This window comes from Erpetoichthys calabaricus, chromosome 18, assembly GCF_900747795.2.
Source record: "Erpetoichthys calabaricus chromosome 18, fErpCal1.3, whole genome shotgun sequence".
NCBI lineage: Eukaryota > Metazoa > Chordata > Cladistia > Polypteriformes > Polypteridae > Erpetoichthys > Erpetoichthys calabaricus.
Window position 1 is genome coordinate 20,058,644 of NC_041411.2, and position 17,842 is coordinate 20,076,485.

A 17,842-nucleotide genomic window follows, 5' to 3' on the forward strand; every position below is an offset into this window, starting at 1 on the left:
TATGGAGCTCATGTTTTTGGTAATTGTTACTTTAAACAGGTAGAAGAAAAATCCCAAAGATACCTGTCCACTTTCTGTCTCCTGGTTGTATTCCTTCAGTTGAAGAAGTGATGATGAAGACATGTGTCCTAGTAATGTCTTAATGTACCATTTTGCACCCAAATCTATTTAAAACCATATCACTGTTTGACCAGAATTTGCCCTAATTATTGCTGTATGTCAAACCATTCATTTAGATCTGTGAATCTACATTATGGACCAAAATAAAAAGAACCGTAAAGATTAGAAACTAATAAATGAGCTAAGATATTTAACTATCCTGTGCAGAGTTCACATTCTCTGGCCACTGTTGTAGGTATTTTATTGAAGCCTGATTTATTGTTGATTAATTACACCTGACAGTGCTGGCGACAAGATTAGAGTGCTCTAACTTGCCTGACGTCTGTGAAGAAGTAAAACCGCTCCTTGTCAGCATGTAGACGGCTGGCTGTACGAAGACGACTATTCTTTAATCAATGTTAAGACAATAAGGTGCTTGATGATGATGTTTTTTTTTTTACTCTGGATTTACTGTACACTACTTTCTCACAAGACAGACTTTATCAGTTAAGTGTTAAAAAAAGATTTTTAATAGTCTGCTTTTTCCTGTTAAACCCTAAAATAAACTTACCCAGCCGTATGTGCCTCATAACAGTTTATTACCTCTAAATATTTACAAGCTTCTAGCTTTACTCTGCTCATTAGCAGAGGTCTGATTAGATCCAGTGAGTTAGACTAGCAGTAAATGGAAAGAATCATCCTGAGAAGGTTTGTCTAGTTTACCTTCAGTACACGGGTCAGAATGGACTAATTGCCAATAGCCAAGTGTCATATAGCTCCAGGTCCTACAGATCCTGTCAGTTACTGTCTACTTCTGAGAAGTATTCCTAGGCTGACAACATGGAGCTCAGCTTAGCTGTCTGGACACTGCCAGACACACAAATAATAACTCTAAGTGTGAGGGAACATAACCAACAGTTTAAAGTTGTCTTACAACAGTGCTTCTAGCTTTTTCAGTTGTTATGGTAATTTATTCTATCCATCTTGAGTGCTATGATTTCAATTAATAAACCTCTAAATGTTTTATTTTTCTTCTCCTTTGGATGGAACAGACTCAGAACATAAACTAAAAAAACAGCTATAATTGTATGTTAGTTCTTGCAGATGAAAATTCCATATTAATTAGGTTAATGAGAGTAAACATCTGTTTGTGTGAATAAATAGCGTAGTGAGATTTACATAAGTATATAGAATTTTCACCAATATAGAAATGACGTGTTTTCTGTATCAAATTGAGCAAAGGACGATGTAGTCTTTAGCTAATTAGTCAATAGTTGGAGAAACAAAGGGGACTAGTAAAGTTTGAACAAGTTTGTGTGTGGGGGTGCATGCCTTTTCAAAAAACCATGAAAAGCTTCTCATGCCATTCAAGCTCACAAGATAACTGGATGGAGTTACAACTGTCTGAAGTTCTGCAGTTCTACTGTACATTAATTTTATGAACAGCTATGGTTGTATGAGGTTTCAAATGATACACCTACACATGTCTTTTTGGATTAAGCAGGTGAACTGTGTATCTTTTCTAGCATGCACATGAAATGGATGAATTCACACACTTTGGTGATTTCTGACATTCGAGTCAGGAATAACATTGTCCCAGTGTCCAGTTAAATTGAGAGAAGAGAAGCTGATGATGTATTGTTGTTCATTTTGGGGTCTTGTAAGACATGACTTAGCTGGCTAGTGTTTAAATGTCTGCCCTAAAGTCAATACTTCCCTCAGGTGCTGTGCTTCAGGAATCCCCAAGTGTAACGGAGTAATGGACCAATATAACGAGAGCCAGTCTGTTCTGAATGTGTATTTATGCATGTGTGGCCTGCAGGATGGACTAGAAGGATGGTCTTACCTCAGACTGGTTCAAGCCTTGCACCAGAAGTTGCCAGGATAAGCTTGGTCATCATATGTCACTGTTTTGATTTTAAATGGGTTTTGAATTATGTTGGGGACAGTAATCTGGCGAGAGATCACTTTGTGGCAAAGAGGAAAAAAGCATAAATTATAGAAGCATTTTAGCTCTTTTTAGAATAATTGTGTTGTAAATATAAATTTATAAACTTTGAAACTGTCATACTTTTAAAATTGAGTGTTTATATTTTTTGAAGTGCTTTATAAATTTTGGGGGTGGGTTATATTTGGCAACTTTTTTAAGTGTGGATGTGCCAAAACCTGGCAACTAGTAATAATAAAAAATGTAATCTGAGAGCTGTTAACTTGGCTATTATGGTTTTTAAAATTGGCATGTTCCAGTATTCTCTGCATCCCCCAGTCTGTCATACCATTGCACATAAACTTAATGTTTGCTTGAATTCAGCATTGAAATGATTTACATAGCAACATCTAGTGAATGGCCATTCTACAGCAAACTGCCTCTGGATAAAAAGCATTCAGTTCAGTTTATTTCAATTTATTGTTGTTACTCCAAGATATGTGTTCAACCTCTCCACTTCAGCATAAATGCCATACACACAATAAAAAATATGTATGCACTATAACTTAATACAGCCAACACAAGCAAATAAATATAATAAACAATAGTCAGTACTTTATAAATTGCACTTTGTTTCTTCCTTTGGAGAATTCATGTGCCCTCGGCAACAACCTATATCTTAAAGTGCACAAATCCTGTTCCAAAATTATGTTTTTAAAAACAAATAAAAGTGCTAGTTCAATTCACATTTGGTATATGGTGTCCGTAAAGAAATACTTTATCTGCTGCATTGTGTCTGTTGTAACTGGCCATGGTGAAGCCTGGCACAATGGGTGGAGTGGAGGCAATGTGATAGTGGAAGCAAAAAGGAACCCAAGTAGTCCCGCTTAACATTTTAAATTACTAAACATATAAACATACCAACTGTACATGTGACAGTCAGATTGGGCAAGTGCATAACAGGAATAACAGCAACCAACCATGGGTGAAATCTAAAGTGATGTAACATAAGAAAGATAAAGGCTCAGTTTGAATAAATAGCACAGACAGATTAGGAGTGTAGGTAGTGTTTGAACGGAAGTCTTTTGTCACAAGTTAGGTCAGACATATGAGTTCGTGTAAGTTAGCATCCTAATAGCATGGGGATAGAAAATGTGCTAATTTGTAGTATAGCACCAGATAGTACTGCTTTCTAGATGAGAAGAAGAGATGAAGTTTTTTGGTGTGTACTTCTTGGTCATAAAACAGCCATAGATCGCAGCACGTCCGCAGTGTTAATTGCACCATTTTTCACTGCCATCTAATGTGGCTGGAGTCTGAAGGTGTGCAGCTGCTATACTATAGTGTGATCACCTAGCTAATATCCTCTTTCCATCAGAGTATCCAAGAGAAACTTGAATTTCCGTTCTGTCTAATAGCACGTAAATGCAACATTTGCCTCATTCTGTTAGTCTGCCTTCTTGTGGTGGGTAATGTGTAATCTGAGGCTTCAAGAGGTAAAACCGGCAAAAGTTATATTTCAGAAAGGCTGACCTTTCCATTCTATAAGCCTACAGTGGTAAATGGAAAATACATCAATGGTTTGTAGATTTCTAGCATGCTTCCAGAGACTGTCTGAGGTGTTATTTGATTGTGGCCTGTTATATTATATAGTAGGTTTAATATATTATCTGGGCCTCTCAAACTTTGTCCAGGTTCTTGGCATTGGGACCACAAAACTTGGGACCGAGCTGTTTTAGCACCCTAGTATGTTTACCTTGATGAATGAGATAATGGACTTTGACATTAATTTTCTTTTGTATATGAGCTAATTCATACTTACTTCTTTTTAGCAGCATGCATCTGCTCCTTTAAGTAATGCATAGAATTTGTGGATATGAACAGTTTTATAAAAGTAAAGATTGCTTTTTGATTATTAACTTTTGAAACTGCATTGTAAATAAGAATAAATTGCATATGTGTAGGTTGCAGTCCCAGGAAACAAATGGAGTCAATTTTAATGTGCACATTCTTATGATCTTTTCATTTAAAAGAATAACCACATTTTATTTGCTTCAACATTTGTTTGAAGATAAGCTTTCAGTAGTACTACTGTTCAGACTGATCAGATGTTGAACTCCTGATATCCTTACCTTTGTTCAAAGTTCTACTGAGTTACCTAGGTATTCTTTTAACAAAAGGAGATCAGCAGCAATAATATGGTACCATCCAGTACAGAAGGTGATAATCTGAATGCAGACACCTACGATTACTAAGATAGCTAAAAATAATAGCAGCAAAATACGCTGCTATAAAATTTGACTCAAATTATATTGATTCCTAACAGTCCATGTGCAGTGTCTGAATATAAAGACTACATGGATCTTTTGATAACCGCTAACCATGACAAATCAGATTAAAGGAGATCTGAACCTCTGGAAATATAAACAAATGATATGTTCAGCAGTTTACTCATCCACATCAATTGGGTATTTAAACTTATAATGATTTTATAATGTCATGGAAATATAAATAAGTAACAAAAAGAGTACACTGAGAAATATCCTGACTACTTTTTTTTCTAGATGAAAAAATATGTCATGATCTGCCAAAGATAAATATGAAATACTGACTATGAGCTTTTCAAGGGATGTTGGTTGTTTTCATAGCAGAGAAGAGACTTGAAGAAAATTTAAAGAAGAGGAAGGACAGAAATGTTGATCCACATTTTTATAAAGTACACAGTCAAGTGGCAACAAAATGCTTAGCAAGGATGCTCATTGCAAAATGAGTGAATGTGAAGCAATGATGCCTGATAACTACAAAAATAAATCTAGCAATGTTGATGGATTATTAATTACTATTACAATGCATAACTTTTTCAGACATGTCAAATTTGAACAGTTTACGGAGTAATGGGATTAGAATTTATTTTACTTTCAAACGATTTTAGTAATGATGATATTGTAAAGCTAGTAGCAGACAACAGCTGCTACCTTCTTGAAATGGCAATGACAGTGTGGCATTCAGATTAAAGCTTCTAGTAGACGGAAAAAAGTATTAACCTAGTGGTCCAAATATAGGACTAGGAAGTCAGTCGTGGCCGTGGTACACTAATGCTGTGCGGATCAAAGATGATTCTGATTGACAGTATCTTATGTTGTCATCACTGCCTCAGAGCACCAAAGGAAAGGGCTTGAATGCTGACCTGCTCACTGTCTGGGAAGATAACATATCACACTATCTCTGTTATCCCAAAGATGATTTCTTTATTGTCTCACAATTGGCCCCAAGTGAGTGACTTGGTGTGTTCTAAGGGTGTTTATACAGCTGGGAAAGATGCTAGATCTGGCAACAACTCTACTATAAATTAGGCAAGTATGCAAATCAATAGACACATGATCATGGTCTTACAATAGTTACTTAAAAGCTTTCTAGTCTAAAGTGTACACTAACTGAACAACTTTTAAGGTCATAAACTGCAAACATGTAGTTTGCATTTCCATTCCAACAAGCCATGTCAACTTGAGAAACAAGTCAGTGCTTAGCCTGTCATTTCTTTGATTGTTGAACTTCAATTTATGTATGTATAGCACTGCCTATTCATGTTTACTACTGTAATACACTAATTGCTAGCTATTAAACCATATAACATTTATAAACGTAAACCCACAAGTTACATTGCCATAATGCCAAGGAAATCTTAGATTAATGTAAACAGGTATGAGTAAAAAGTCAATTAATACTGCAGCATTACTGAAAAAACAAACAAAAAAAATAAACCCAAGGTTTACAGTCATCATTACAGTTCAGATGATTTAGGCCACCTGACTACGCTTAATCTTCTAGGCATTCCCCAATATCACAAGTACTTTCCAAACAGTCCAATACAGACCATGTTAACACTTTGTGCTGCAGAATTCTAAGGCTTTCCTTATCTGCACTTTTTGCTTTCTGTGGATAGAAGTGATAGCTTGGCAATGTATCAGGAATACCAAAAAGAAAGTGAAGGACTGTCAGTAACAGTTCATAATGATTTCCAAGATGTTATTTTTGAATGAATGACTAAGAAACAGGGTTGTAAAATGAACATCAAATCTAATTATGATATTCTAGACTAACGTAATGAGTGTTCAGCCCCAGATTTACATACTGCAATGCGTAAGCAGGCAGATCATTCTGCAGTGTTAGGAGCTTATAGCTAAAGTCTTGCTGCTATCTGTGTAGTTCCCAAAGTTAATGCCATTTCTGTTTTTTCCAGTGTAATGGTGTAGTGTAGTCAGTAGTGTCAAATGCTGTGCTTTTATCTACCAACTATAGCTGTTCTTCTGTCAGAAGACATGAGAGTGCTAGGGACCCCACAGTGCCATTTCTGTACTGTGACCAGTGTAGAAGCCAGGCTAAAGCTTATCAGTTAAATTGCAATGAACAAGATGATTGTGAAGCTGTGAGGCTACTAATTTTGATGTATATTTCTGCCTAGATGTTTTTTTTTTCCTTGCTCAAAATAATAGTCTGACAATAGATACTTTAAGTGCATTAAGAACTTCAGCTGTCAGTAAAGCTCTGTTGAATATGTAATAATGTAATACTTGGGCAACTATACTTTTTAAAATAACTTTTGGTATATGCAACAGCTAAATGCAACAACTGCATTAACAACCATTGCTTTGGTTTCCTCAGGTAAACTGCTGCCCCAGTTCTTTCTTTTGCACTTTTCTTTTTCTTATGTGCTGAAGCTCTATGCATCAACCTAATCTGTCTTCTTTGTGGGTTTTCTAACTTTAGGTTGTGTTCCTACTTTATGGTGTGTATTCCACTACTATATACCATATGTGTCCTAACAGTGCTGTAATAAGCTTTTTCCTTCAATGCTGGAAAGATGTCTTTGGCAATAAGAATGGGTCACATCTTGCATAACTCCTACTACTGTCATCTCAGCCTTGCAATTAAAGCTGATTGTTTAACTTCATTTACAGTACATTCAATATTTTACCTCATTTTCAGAACATTCACATTTTATTTTAAATAAAGCCCGTTCAAATATCTAAGTTCACACTTACTACCCCTCTATCTGGCACTCCTCACCTGTGGTCTATCCCTCTTATACTTTTTTTTTTTTTTTTTTTTAACCCATCTTCAGCAACCTAAAAATATGTAGTGTTTATCTCTACTGCAAGTTATATTCTTGGGTGGAGACTTACTGTAAAAGAGGTTATAACCCCCTTTCACAGATAGGATAAGTTTCAATAAAATTTAGAGTGAGTGCAGCTATTATAAACCCTAATTATGTAATGCTCCGAGTTTCAAAGGAAGATTAGAGAACAGTGGTTAATGGTGATGTCTTTTCAGTGTGGCATTGTAAATGGACTAATGGTACAAAATGAAAGTCGTATTTAATAGGAGCATAGCATGGTAAACTTTAGTGTAAAATAAAAAAAAAAAAAAATGAAAGGATACTGGCATCCAACTGCATTTCTCCAAAAACCGAAAATAGTAAGACACCTGCTCTGCTCCTATTAGAAAAAAGACATTCACAATTGGATTTCATAAACTATTACATCGCAGTGTCTACCACTTCTTCCTTGCAATTAGGAGACCTGGGTTCGCTTGCTGGGTCCTCCCTGTGTGGAGTTTGCATGTTCTCCCCGTGGGTTTCCTCCCACAGTCCAAAGACATGCAGATAATGGATGGATGGATGGAAACTATTGCATTAATGGTTCTTTGGTACACTTCGAGTTAATCCTATTGAGTGAAAATCATTGTAGGATGGCACAACTCTATTACTTTTCTATTTTATGCCAGCCTTTTAGTGCATTCGTTTTGCATGGATTTTCATCTCATTATTTTTTGTTAGAAAGTTTGGTAGCTAATAGACTGTATGGCTTTAATCTGTCAGCTTGTTTATTTAGATATTAAAGCATTTAATTATAGGCTGCAAGATACTAAAACAAAGGTGAGTTAAGAAAAATGATTTAGGGAAATATGGTGAATATATAAAAGAATTTGGAGAGAATTGTTCTGAGACTTGAAACGTCTGTAAAAATGGCTGTAGTGAAATTGGACTGGCTCTTAGGTCTGTACACACTGACAAATCTATATTTAAAATACAGAGATATATATATGCATGTAAAGTAATTCTTTTGTGTGTGTACACGTACATATAAAATAGTAGGTGACAGTGGTGTGATGCACCTCCTTGTACTTTAAAATTTGGCATTTAATTGCCTTTGATTATTCTTTTTGCACCAAATGATGTTGTTTGAACATGCTCTTTCACTTTTGCAATATATTCTGGGTGGTTCATTTCAATGCACAACAATATGGACAATTAACATTAACGGACTCTATAAAAATGTCTTTATTAATTCACACGTTGTTTATGAATCTATGCTTCCACCAATCTTTGCAATTTTTGAGCCAAGGCATTTAACGTTTTTGATTTGCATGTCAAACAGAAGTTTCCCTGTTAATAATAAATATACCTCAAAACATATTAATAACAATAGCACTGTGATTTCTGGATGTTTATGCATGTGTTTAACAGCTTCAATTCTGTTGCCTTGGGATTTTTTGTGCACATTTCGTCACAGATTTTTTTAATTGACTTCATTTGATATTGTCTGTGTATCTATTTTGGTGATTATATTTTACTATTTTATTTAGTTCTGAGATAATTCGGTCAAATCAGATACAAAAGAGAATGTACTTGAATGCAGTGTTTGGTGTAACCAATTTTAAGTTTGAGCAAGATCAAAATGACCCCCACATAAAGCTCCTGTGAAGCACTGTCTTTTAACTGGCTGACTGTTTTTGCCAAATTTAGCAATTATTACAGCATTTCTCTAAACTTCAAAATATTTGATGCAGCTAACCTCCATTTCCAAGTGGTAGCATAGGTTTAGGGGGTTTTGCATATCATTCCTATACATTACGAAATAATCCTAATTGTAGCCATTTGGGACAACTTTGTATTGCGCAAACTATCTCACTACAAATTGGACAATTTGTTGCAGAATTTCCAAATCTAATAGAATTGTACCATTTTCCCAGAATGACAGACAATAAAATAAAAAATTACATTCTACCTTTACACACATTATATGGTGTGGCATTGGAATGTTAAAAATCAATAGGGGTTCCATTTTAATTGAGCAAAACTAATACAGGAGGTCCTCAGGTTACGACACAGTTCTGTTCCTACAACAGTGATGTAACCCGAATTTTGGTGTAAGTCAAAACACACCCTAGCCTAAGTCACTTACATATTTGCAAAATCATAATCTAGAACATAAAAACACAACTAAGCCACAGAAAAAGGATGTAAATATACTGTACTGTACACTGTACTGTAGTAACAGAAAAAATGAGTGTAAAAAAAAAAAAACCCTTACCGTTATTCCTTCTCACATCTTAATTTTTTTTCATCTTAATTTTTTTAAAGTTTTTATGGGAGTGAGTGTTGTAAAGTCAAAATGTCGTATGTCAAGACGCTGTAACCTGAGGACCCCCTGCATACAACTTGAAATAAGTGTTATGTATGGAGACGGTTTTAACCGAATTTTCCTCCCTTCTTCCACCTCACAGCTCCGTCTGCACGGCATATGTCAGTGTTGTCTTTTTCCCATCTAAGACACTTCGCCTTCTTCACTTGTCAGTCCACCTTGTTGCTCAGTGGTGCTGTTTATCTACACTGCTCATATGCTGGAGACCTTCATTTACATACAACAGTAAAATTCAAACAGGGCACAGAGGAACAGCTACTCTTTCTCTTTGGCTTCTGTCTACACTTTGCGGCACGTTAGCATAGTGTACTCTGTAAAGTATTATTATGGAAAAATTAAAAAGTAAGGGTTGGCCAATTTTCATTGACATCACAAAATTTAAATCAAATCCATTAAGGTATTTTAAAGATTTTGGGGTATTTATTTTTTCAGGGAAATTATCCCTAAATATTGATACATTGAAATTTATTTTCTTATCAGATGCCTCCTGGCCTAAACATACCATCTTGCCAAATATCAGTGTGTGACTTATTTATTTTAACTTTTAAACTTTGAATAGTCTTTGGTTACTCTTAGTGATAATAAGGTTTTAAGTAATTAATACATTTTGTCTTTATATGCATTTTATAAAAGCACTTTTTATAGTGAACGGTACTTCAGGGTTTCAAAAAAGTACTTAAGATTTCAGCTGAATTCATTAGTAAATCTAAACAGCACAGTTAAGTGATAACAGCAGTGCATAGTTTGAACAAATGCAAATTTAGAGTGTAATGCAGAAGTGGAAAAACACCATTGATTAAACGTGAGAGTGACAGGTTGTAAATACAAGGCTGCTGTTTTATTTGGGTTTCAGCAGCATGTCGGCCAGGATGCAACAAGGTGAGCCAAGAATCAAAAGAATGGAGATTTGCTTTTTGAATGCATTTTCTGAAGTTTTTTTTTTTTTTTTCTACCCCTCTCTCAGAAGCTTGAAACCAAATCATTAATCAAACTCAATTTCAGCAAGAACAGTGAGGGTGAGTATCATTCTTTGTTACTTAATGTGGGCTGTTTCCAAAATAATAATCATTAAACCAATATAGTTCCAAGTAAATGTTTTATTGTCTGTAAAGCGATAAGATCTAATCTAAAAAACGTCTTGTGTAAAATTCTTTTTCTTCTCTAGATAGAGCCAATTTGAGAAATAAAATTGATTTGAAATCTCATTCAGTACTCTGTTATTTATACTCTGCACATCTACACATCTTCTAACTTCATATTCTGTAAGCCCAAATCAGATAACTGTTTAAAAGTAAAACAAGAAGCAAAATGTAATTTGGCTGTGATTTCTATTAATAATTTATAATCTGTTTTACTATAACAGTGATTTTCATAATTCTCCTCTGTGCGAGTTTCACAGAGTAATTAAAAATTGATAGATCATTCACTGGAGTATAAAAATGGATACTTGCATGCCTTTGTTAATAATCTGCTCCTGTGCAATCACCTCTCACAGCGCACTTGTCTCCAAGAAGTAGGTTAGTAGAGCAATTTGTGTATGTAGCTGGAAAGTAGAAATTTTCTTTTTTGGGAGACTGTCTGTGTCCTCTGAATATCAAAGGCATAGATAGGCAGCTGTCAATACTCAGAACTGCATACCCAGTACAGTGAACTAAATATAGATAATGTAATCAAAACTGACGTGCTGCCATTTTCCCCACTACTGATACCTTGCTTCCTCAACTCTGCTTCAGTTTTGTCTTACTACCAGCCTCTGGTATAATTGTCTCTTTCAAACATTAAACAGCACATGGAAGCTTAGTGGAAAACTGATATTGAGAGTTCGGACGTACATGGCAAGTATTACTTTACACACTGACAGAGAACATGTTTGTGAAATAATTTTTTGTAAAATGCTGTGCTTCATTTTTCTGGGACACTTATTCCTTTAGTGAATGGAAGGCATTATTTTAAAAGTTTAGAATTTATGTTCCATTTGTGTATTTTATACACGGCATGGCCTTTATAAATAAAAGTAAAGGACTGTGCCTGTACTCATAGACTTTTCATGGAAGCCTTTATTAGTTATCAAACAAAATTGGAAACATTTGTGCACTTAGTAATTCAGACCTGTTGGGAAACCTAACCCATGGTGATTTTTGCATGTATTAATACCTTTAACAAATTAGTAGGCAAGCTTGCATTTTACGAGACACAATTTGATTGTTTTATAATGTTATGTTAAAGCAAAGCACAGCACAGTCTTTTAGTAGAATCACACAGTGTAAACTCCAGCAAAAAAGTACGGCATAGAGCAGGATTTGCACTGTGTTGAAGAATCATGACTTCTATTCATTTTTTTCCACAGTCCCTCTTTTGTGTGTCTTAACAAGTACTCTGGTTTATAAAAACATTTGCCTGGCTGATATACTTTAAAAACCTAACCATGGAACAAGTGGACACATTATACAGAAAATAACCCTGGGCGAATATCCTCAAATTCCAGCAGTGATGAAGTGAGGCCATGAGTGTAGTAAATATACACCAGAGGTTCCTGCACAAAATCTGTAATGCGGTGGAGGCAAGTGTGGCTGTCCCTGGGGTTATTAGACAACTTGTATTTAGAAGAGATCTGGCTGACAGCAAAAGTGGCAGTTGACTGTTCAGCACCATTTTTCCCCAGTAGCAGTTGATTCACTTCTGCTGAATGCATGTGCTGAAAATTCATGTAGTCAAACTGTTCTGAAAGTACTTCTGTTTAACCTACATAAGTACATGTGATGCTGCTTCCTTGTTTTTTTTCTGCTTTTTAATGCTGTTTTTCACAGTTTATGGATGTTCATTTTTGCATTCACTGCGACTTGCATAGCAGTTTTAGTTTTAATAACTACAAGTTAACTTTAGAAATTCAACAACCCATTTGTCAGTTTTAGAAAACTCTTTATGAAATTTGTAAAATGGCTTGCAATTGAAATAAGTCATGCCTACTCCTCCTGAAAGATTTCTGCGTAAGCTATTGATTGATCATGCTCACAGAGATCTTGCCAGTATTCATTAAAAAACAGTTTTTTAATAAACATATTAAAAGCATGCATCCTTCAAAGTAGTGTTACAAAGGCATGCAAGATTATAATTATATTTATTTTTTTAAAATAACTGTACTACAGTCACAACATTAGTACTGATAAGCTCTGGGAGGACAAGATGGTTCATAGCTTAGTCTGTTTTTCTCACTTATTCTCTTATACTGTCATATGAAAAAGTTTGGGAACCCCTCTCAGTCTGCATAATAATTAATTCTACTTTCAACAAAAAAGGTAACAGTCGTATGTCTTTCATTTCCTAGGAACATCTGAGTACTGGGGTGTTTTCCGAACAAAGATTTTTAGTGAAGCAGTATTTAGTTGTATGAAATGAAATCAAATGTGAAAAACTAACTGTGCAAAAATGTGGGTCCCCTTGTAATTTTCCTGATTTGAATGCCTGTAACTGCTCAATCCTGATTACTTTCAACACCAAATTGGTTGAATTAGCTCATTAAGCCTTGAACTTCATACACAAGTGTGTCCAATCATGAGAAAAGGTATTTAAGGTGGTCAATTGCAAATTGTGCTTCCCTTTGACTCTCCTCTGAAGAGTGACAGCATGGGATCCTCAAAGCAACTCTCCAAAGATCTGAAAACAAAGATTGTTCAGTCTCCTGGTTTAGAGGAAGGCTACAAAAAGCCATCTCAGGGGGTTTAAACTGTCAGTTTCAAATGTAAGGAATGTAATCAGGAAATGGAAGGCCACAGGCACAGTTGCTCTTAAACCCAGGTGTGGCAGGCCAAGAAAAATATAGGAGCGGCATATGCGCAGGATTGTGAGAATGGTGACAGACAACCCACAGATCACCTCCAAAGACCTGCAAGAACATCTTGCTGCACATGGTGTATCTGTACATCGTTCTACAATTCAGCGCAATTTGCACAAAGAACATCTGTATGGCAGGGTGATGAGAAAGAAGCCCTTTCTGCACTCACGCCACAAACAGAGTCACTTCTTGTATGCAAATGCTCATTTAGACAAGCCAGATTCATTTTGGAACAAAGTGCTTTGGACTGATGAGACAAAAATGGAGTTATTAGGTCGTAACAAAAAGCGCTTTGCATGGCGGAAGAACAACACCACATTCCAAGAAAAACACCTGCTACCTACTGTCAAATGTGGTGGAGGTTCCATCATGCTGTGGGGCTGTGTGGCTAGTTCAGGGACTGGGGCCCTTGTTAAAGTCGAGGGTCAGATGAATTCAACCCAATATCAACAAATTCTTCAGGATAATGTTCAAACATCAGTCACAAAGTTGAAGTTACGCAGGGTTTGGATATTCTGACAAGACAATGACCCAAAACACAGTTTGAAATCTACGAAGGCATTCATGCAGAGGGAGAAGTACAATGTTCTGGAATGGCCGTTACAGGACCCTTACTTGAATATCATCGAAAATCTATGAAGCAGGCTGTCCATGCTCGGCAGCCATCAAATTTAACTGAACTAGAGAGATTTTGTATGGAAGAATGGTCAGAAATACCTCCGTCCAGAATCCAGACACTCATCAAAGGCTATAGGAGACGTCTAGAGGCTGTTATATTTGTAAAAGGAGGCTCCACTAAGTATTGATGTCATATCTCTGTTGGGGTGCCCACATTTATTCACCCGTCTAATTTTGTTATGATGCATATTGCATATTTTCTGTTAATCCAATAAACAATGTCACTGCTGAAATAATACTGTTTCCATAAGGCATGTCATATATTAAAAGGAAGTTGCTACTTTGAAAACTCAGCCAATGAGAAACAAAAATCGAAAGAATTAAGAGGGGTTCCCAAACTATTTCATATGACTGTATATTATATGTAGATGTATATATGTGTGTGCATATACATGCAAATCACTTTTATAATTGCACAATTCTGCAGCTGTTTATAATGCATATATAACTTTTATTGTTTTTGTATGTGATGTTGTGGTCTGCTATAAGCGGCTACAAAGGTAAATTCCTATACATTAAGTACTGGTAAATAAAAGTGATTCTGATGTGGTTTCAAGAATAAATTAAAAATGTATTTTTTTTTGCCTATAGGAAAATACCACTGCCCAGTGCTGTACTCTGTATTCACAAATAATTCACACATTGTGACCATTAAGAACACTGGAAATGTGTTTTCATATGAGGTATGTGAGGTCTTGTGGTGTGTTTTTTGGAAAGAGTCAATGATTTCTGTGGTAAGATGTGTAATTTATTTTGAAGAGAATATGGTCTAGGACCAACATTGAAATTTATAGTGTTATCATTTCTTTTTACCTTCAGCAAATGTTATCTCATTTTAGCCCACATTTTCTCCTCTCTGTCTCGAAATACCATTTTTAAAACTATCACTGTTTCTTTCAAAAACCCTTTCCAAAAACAAATTCATTTTAAATGTGTCTGTTATCCATACTGCACACACTTTTTGTTCTATACTATAAGACTGACTACTGGGGATGAGGGTTTTCTTCTTTTGGTTGTAGTTTTGTACATTAATGGTTATCTTTATTTCTTTTATCTCTTTAATTTAGTAAACATTGAAATGTCAAATGTACACACATTTTATTGAGCAGACCCTACCAGTAAATAGTGAAATGAATATGCGTTATGAAACAATCACTTTGGGCAATACTGAAATATGCTTTAAGAGTGACAGGCAGATTGTCTGCTGTTCTCTGCATTAATTTCACTGATGAATGCTGTGTTGTAGTAAATGTTCTGTTTCTCTCTCTCTGTGTGTGTGTGTGTGTGTGTGTGTGTGTGTGGCAGAGAAGACATTTTGTATCCATTGGGGCACTATTCCAATTGTGGTGCCATATGCTTCTTCAAGTTACCCTGGTGAAATTGGTTAATTGGTGAAAAACTGTTGTATTACTGGTTCTGTGAGCGGTGCACTGAAACCATACAGAATCATGCAGAAAGATGTCATCATACGTCAACTCAGGAGGTATCATAACAGAGAATTCATGAGCTACTTTTTTTGTACACCACTTGTTAAAAGTAATGTGGTCAATTTTGCGTGCTATTCATGGGTTTATAAGTTGTCATTGTTGAGTGGAGTTTTAGAACTCCATATTAAGCCAGTGAATTGAGATTCTTCATGGTCATGTTTATAGGACACTTTGCTGTGTAAAGTGATTTCTGTTTTCTCTTGTCAGGCAGTGGAGCAGCTCAATATCAAGACCAAAACCTACAAAGATCTGCTCACAGATGAGTCATTTACTCGCCAAGACATTATCACACTACAGGTAGGCAATAATTTGAATGCATTTTTAAAAAGCCTGAATGATTTCTGATGGAATATCTCTTGACGGTTACTGTTTCATATATAATTTTAGTTACAAATGAAAATTCTTCATTTTCTTTGTAGATTCATGATCTAAGCTGGACTTACGGCTTTTCTGTTTGTGCATGTAATATTTTAATTCAGTTACCTAGCAAATGAATCATGGAGATTAGTTTTGATCAAATGATCCTGGAAGGAATGCATGATAGTAGCATCTAAATCATTCTGAGTTTAAGGAGGAGTTGTTCCCATACCAGAGAGAGTCAAAAACAGAAACTAAAACTGTATAGCATGGGTAAGAGAAAATGATGCTCTTTCTTAGTGGTCCACATGTACCTTTTATTTCATTTTATTCCAATCTTTAGTAGGTGTTCTCTCTGTCTTGTGTGTGTGTGTGTGTGTGTGCGCGTGTGTGTGTGCGCGTGTGTGTGTGTATATGTGTGTGTGTATATATATATACATATATATATATATATATATGTATATATATATGTATATATATATATGTGTAATTTGTTTTTATACATATGTACATATGTATATATAAAATTTCAGAAATAAAAGATAAATGTAGTAATTTCATATTAACACAGTTTTTGAAGAATAATCAAACATATTGCAAACAGATTTTGTCTTATAAAACATGCCTTTCCACTATCAAGTGTAGCAAAGCTTTACAGACCTAACAGCTGAACCCAGAAATAATATGCGACTGTGAAGCTCAACAGTATCAGCAGTAAACACCTTCATCCTACAATTAAGAGCCATGAAAAGAAGATCTGCTTACACAACCTGTAGCCAAATAGCTAGCCACTTGTAGAGATGTTAGATGAAGACACACACTGCTCAAGTAAATACTGTGTGTTTAAAAGCTGGTTTTAATTCTTATTTATTTTATTCACTAATGATTGAGTATAGCTATATAGGAATATCCTGAATGAATATGTTTTATTTTGCTTTCATTTTGCCTGTGTTAACACTTGATGTACTAATTTGGTTGGCATTTTTTTTTCTTTTGCAGGATCCTACAAATCTTGACAAGTTCAATGTGTCAAACTTCTTTCATGTTAAAAACAATTTGAAGGTTTTGAATCCAGGTGGGTGGTGCTTTTTGTTTCTAATTTTCTTTATTCTTCTGACAGCTTTTATGTTTTTATAGTCCTATATGCTTTGATATAAATTATCTTGATTATTGATAATTTAAATACAAGACCAATTAAGATGCTAAATAGACATTTTACAATTTGACTGAATACAGTGTGTTAAAAGGGTGATTGTTAGAAGATCAGCTTGTCCTAGCCTAATTATCACTGCTGTTTAATGAAAATGTTATAATTATGGACTATTCAATTGAGACTTTGAATGTTCACATAATATAGAGAGGAAGTTAATCCTCAATGAAGAGTAAATCAGCTGGAAGTAACTGCAGTGAATTAGTGGGGGCACCCAGCTACCTCTCATGGTGCTAAAATGGTAGGAGCTTAGAACATGGGCCCCCACAGGAACTCTCTCAGAGCTCTATGCTGAATCTTCAATTCACATTGCTCCTTTGTGTCGAGCAGTGAATAGGCAGGCAATTCTGATTTGTGTAGATGGGAATAATAAATGTTCAATGGGATTTTGAAAACAAAATATAAAATGGCAGTGCATGTCATCTGATGTGTCCAACAGGGTGACCTGACATTTCTGGTGTGCTCAATACTCTTTTGGCTTGACTTTTATATTCAAAGTTTGTAAGCAGTTTTGCATGTGACATACATTTTTTTTTTGGTCCCTGGACACAGGTTTCATAATTCTTTAATATCCACCACAGAAATTTTGGCAATTACAGTACTATAAAAGAAGCTGCCCTGCAGTCTGATGGTTCAGCAATAAACCCTGAACTCTAACAGCTCCCAAGACCCGTGTGTGATCCCTGGCCTGGTCTTTGCTGCCTGGAGTATTTTTTTTTCTCTATTACTGTCCATGTGGCTTTTCTGTAAGATCTAATGTTTCCTAAT

The 17,842-nt window shown here is 35.4% G+C and overlaps 2 protein-coding genes across 2 annotated transcripts in view; one reads left to right on the top strand and one right to left on the bottom strand.

Moving 5' to 3' along the window:
• The window catches only part of ypel1 (yippee-like 1), a 1,016,165-nt gene that overhangs the window by 853,322 nt on the left and 145,001 nt on the right, over positions 1–17,842 (bottom strand). The gene's annotated exons all lie outside the window — the stretch shown is intronic.
• ppil2 (peptidylprolyl isomerase (cyclophilin)-like 2) overlaps positions 1–17,842 on the top strand; it is a 77,898-nt gene that overhangs the window by 10,652 nt on the left and 49,404 nt on the right. The window contains exons 6-9 of the mRNA XM_028824093.2: positions 10,475–10,526; positions 14,612–14,703; positions 15,715–15,804; positions 16,864–16,939. Of these exons, the coding sequence (XP_028679926.2) occupies positions 10,475–10,526; positions 14,612–14,703; positions 15,715–15,804; positions 16,864–16,939 (310 nt within the window). The remainder of the gene's footprint in view (positions 1–10,474; positions 10,527–14,611; positions 14,704–15,714; positions 15,805–16,863; positions 16,940–17,842) is intronic.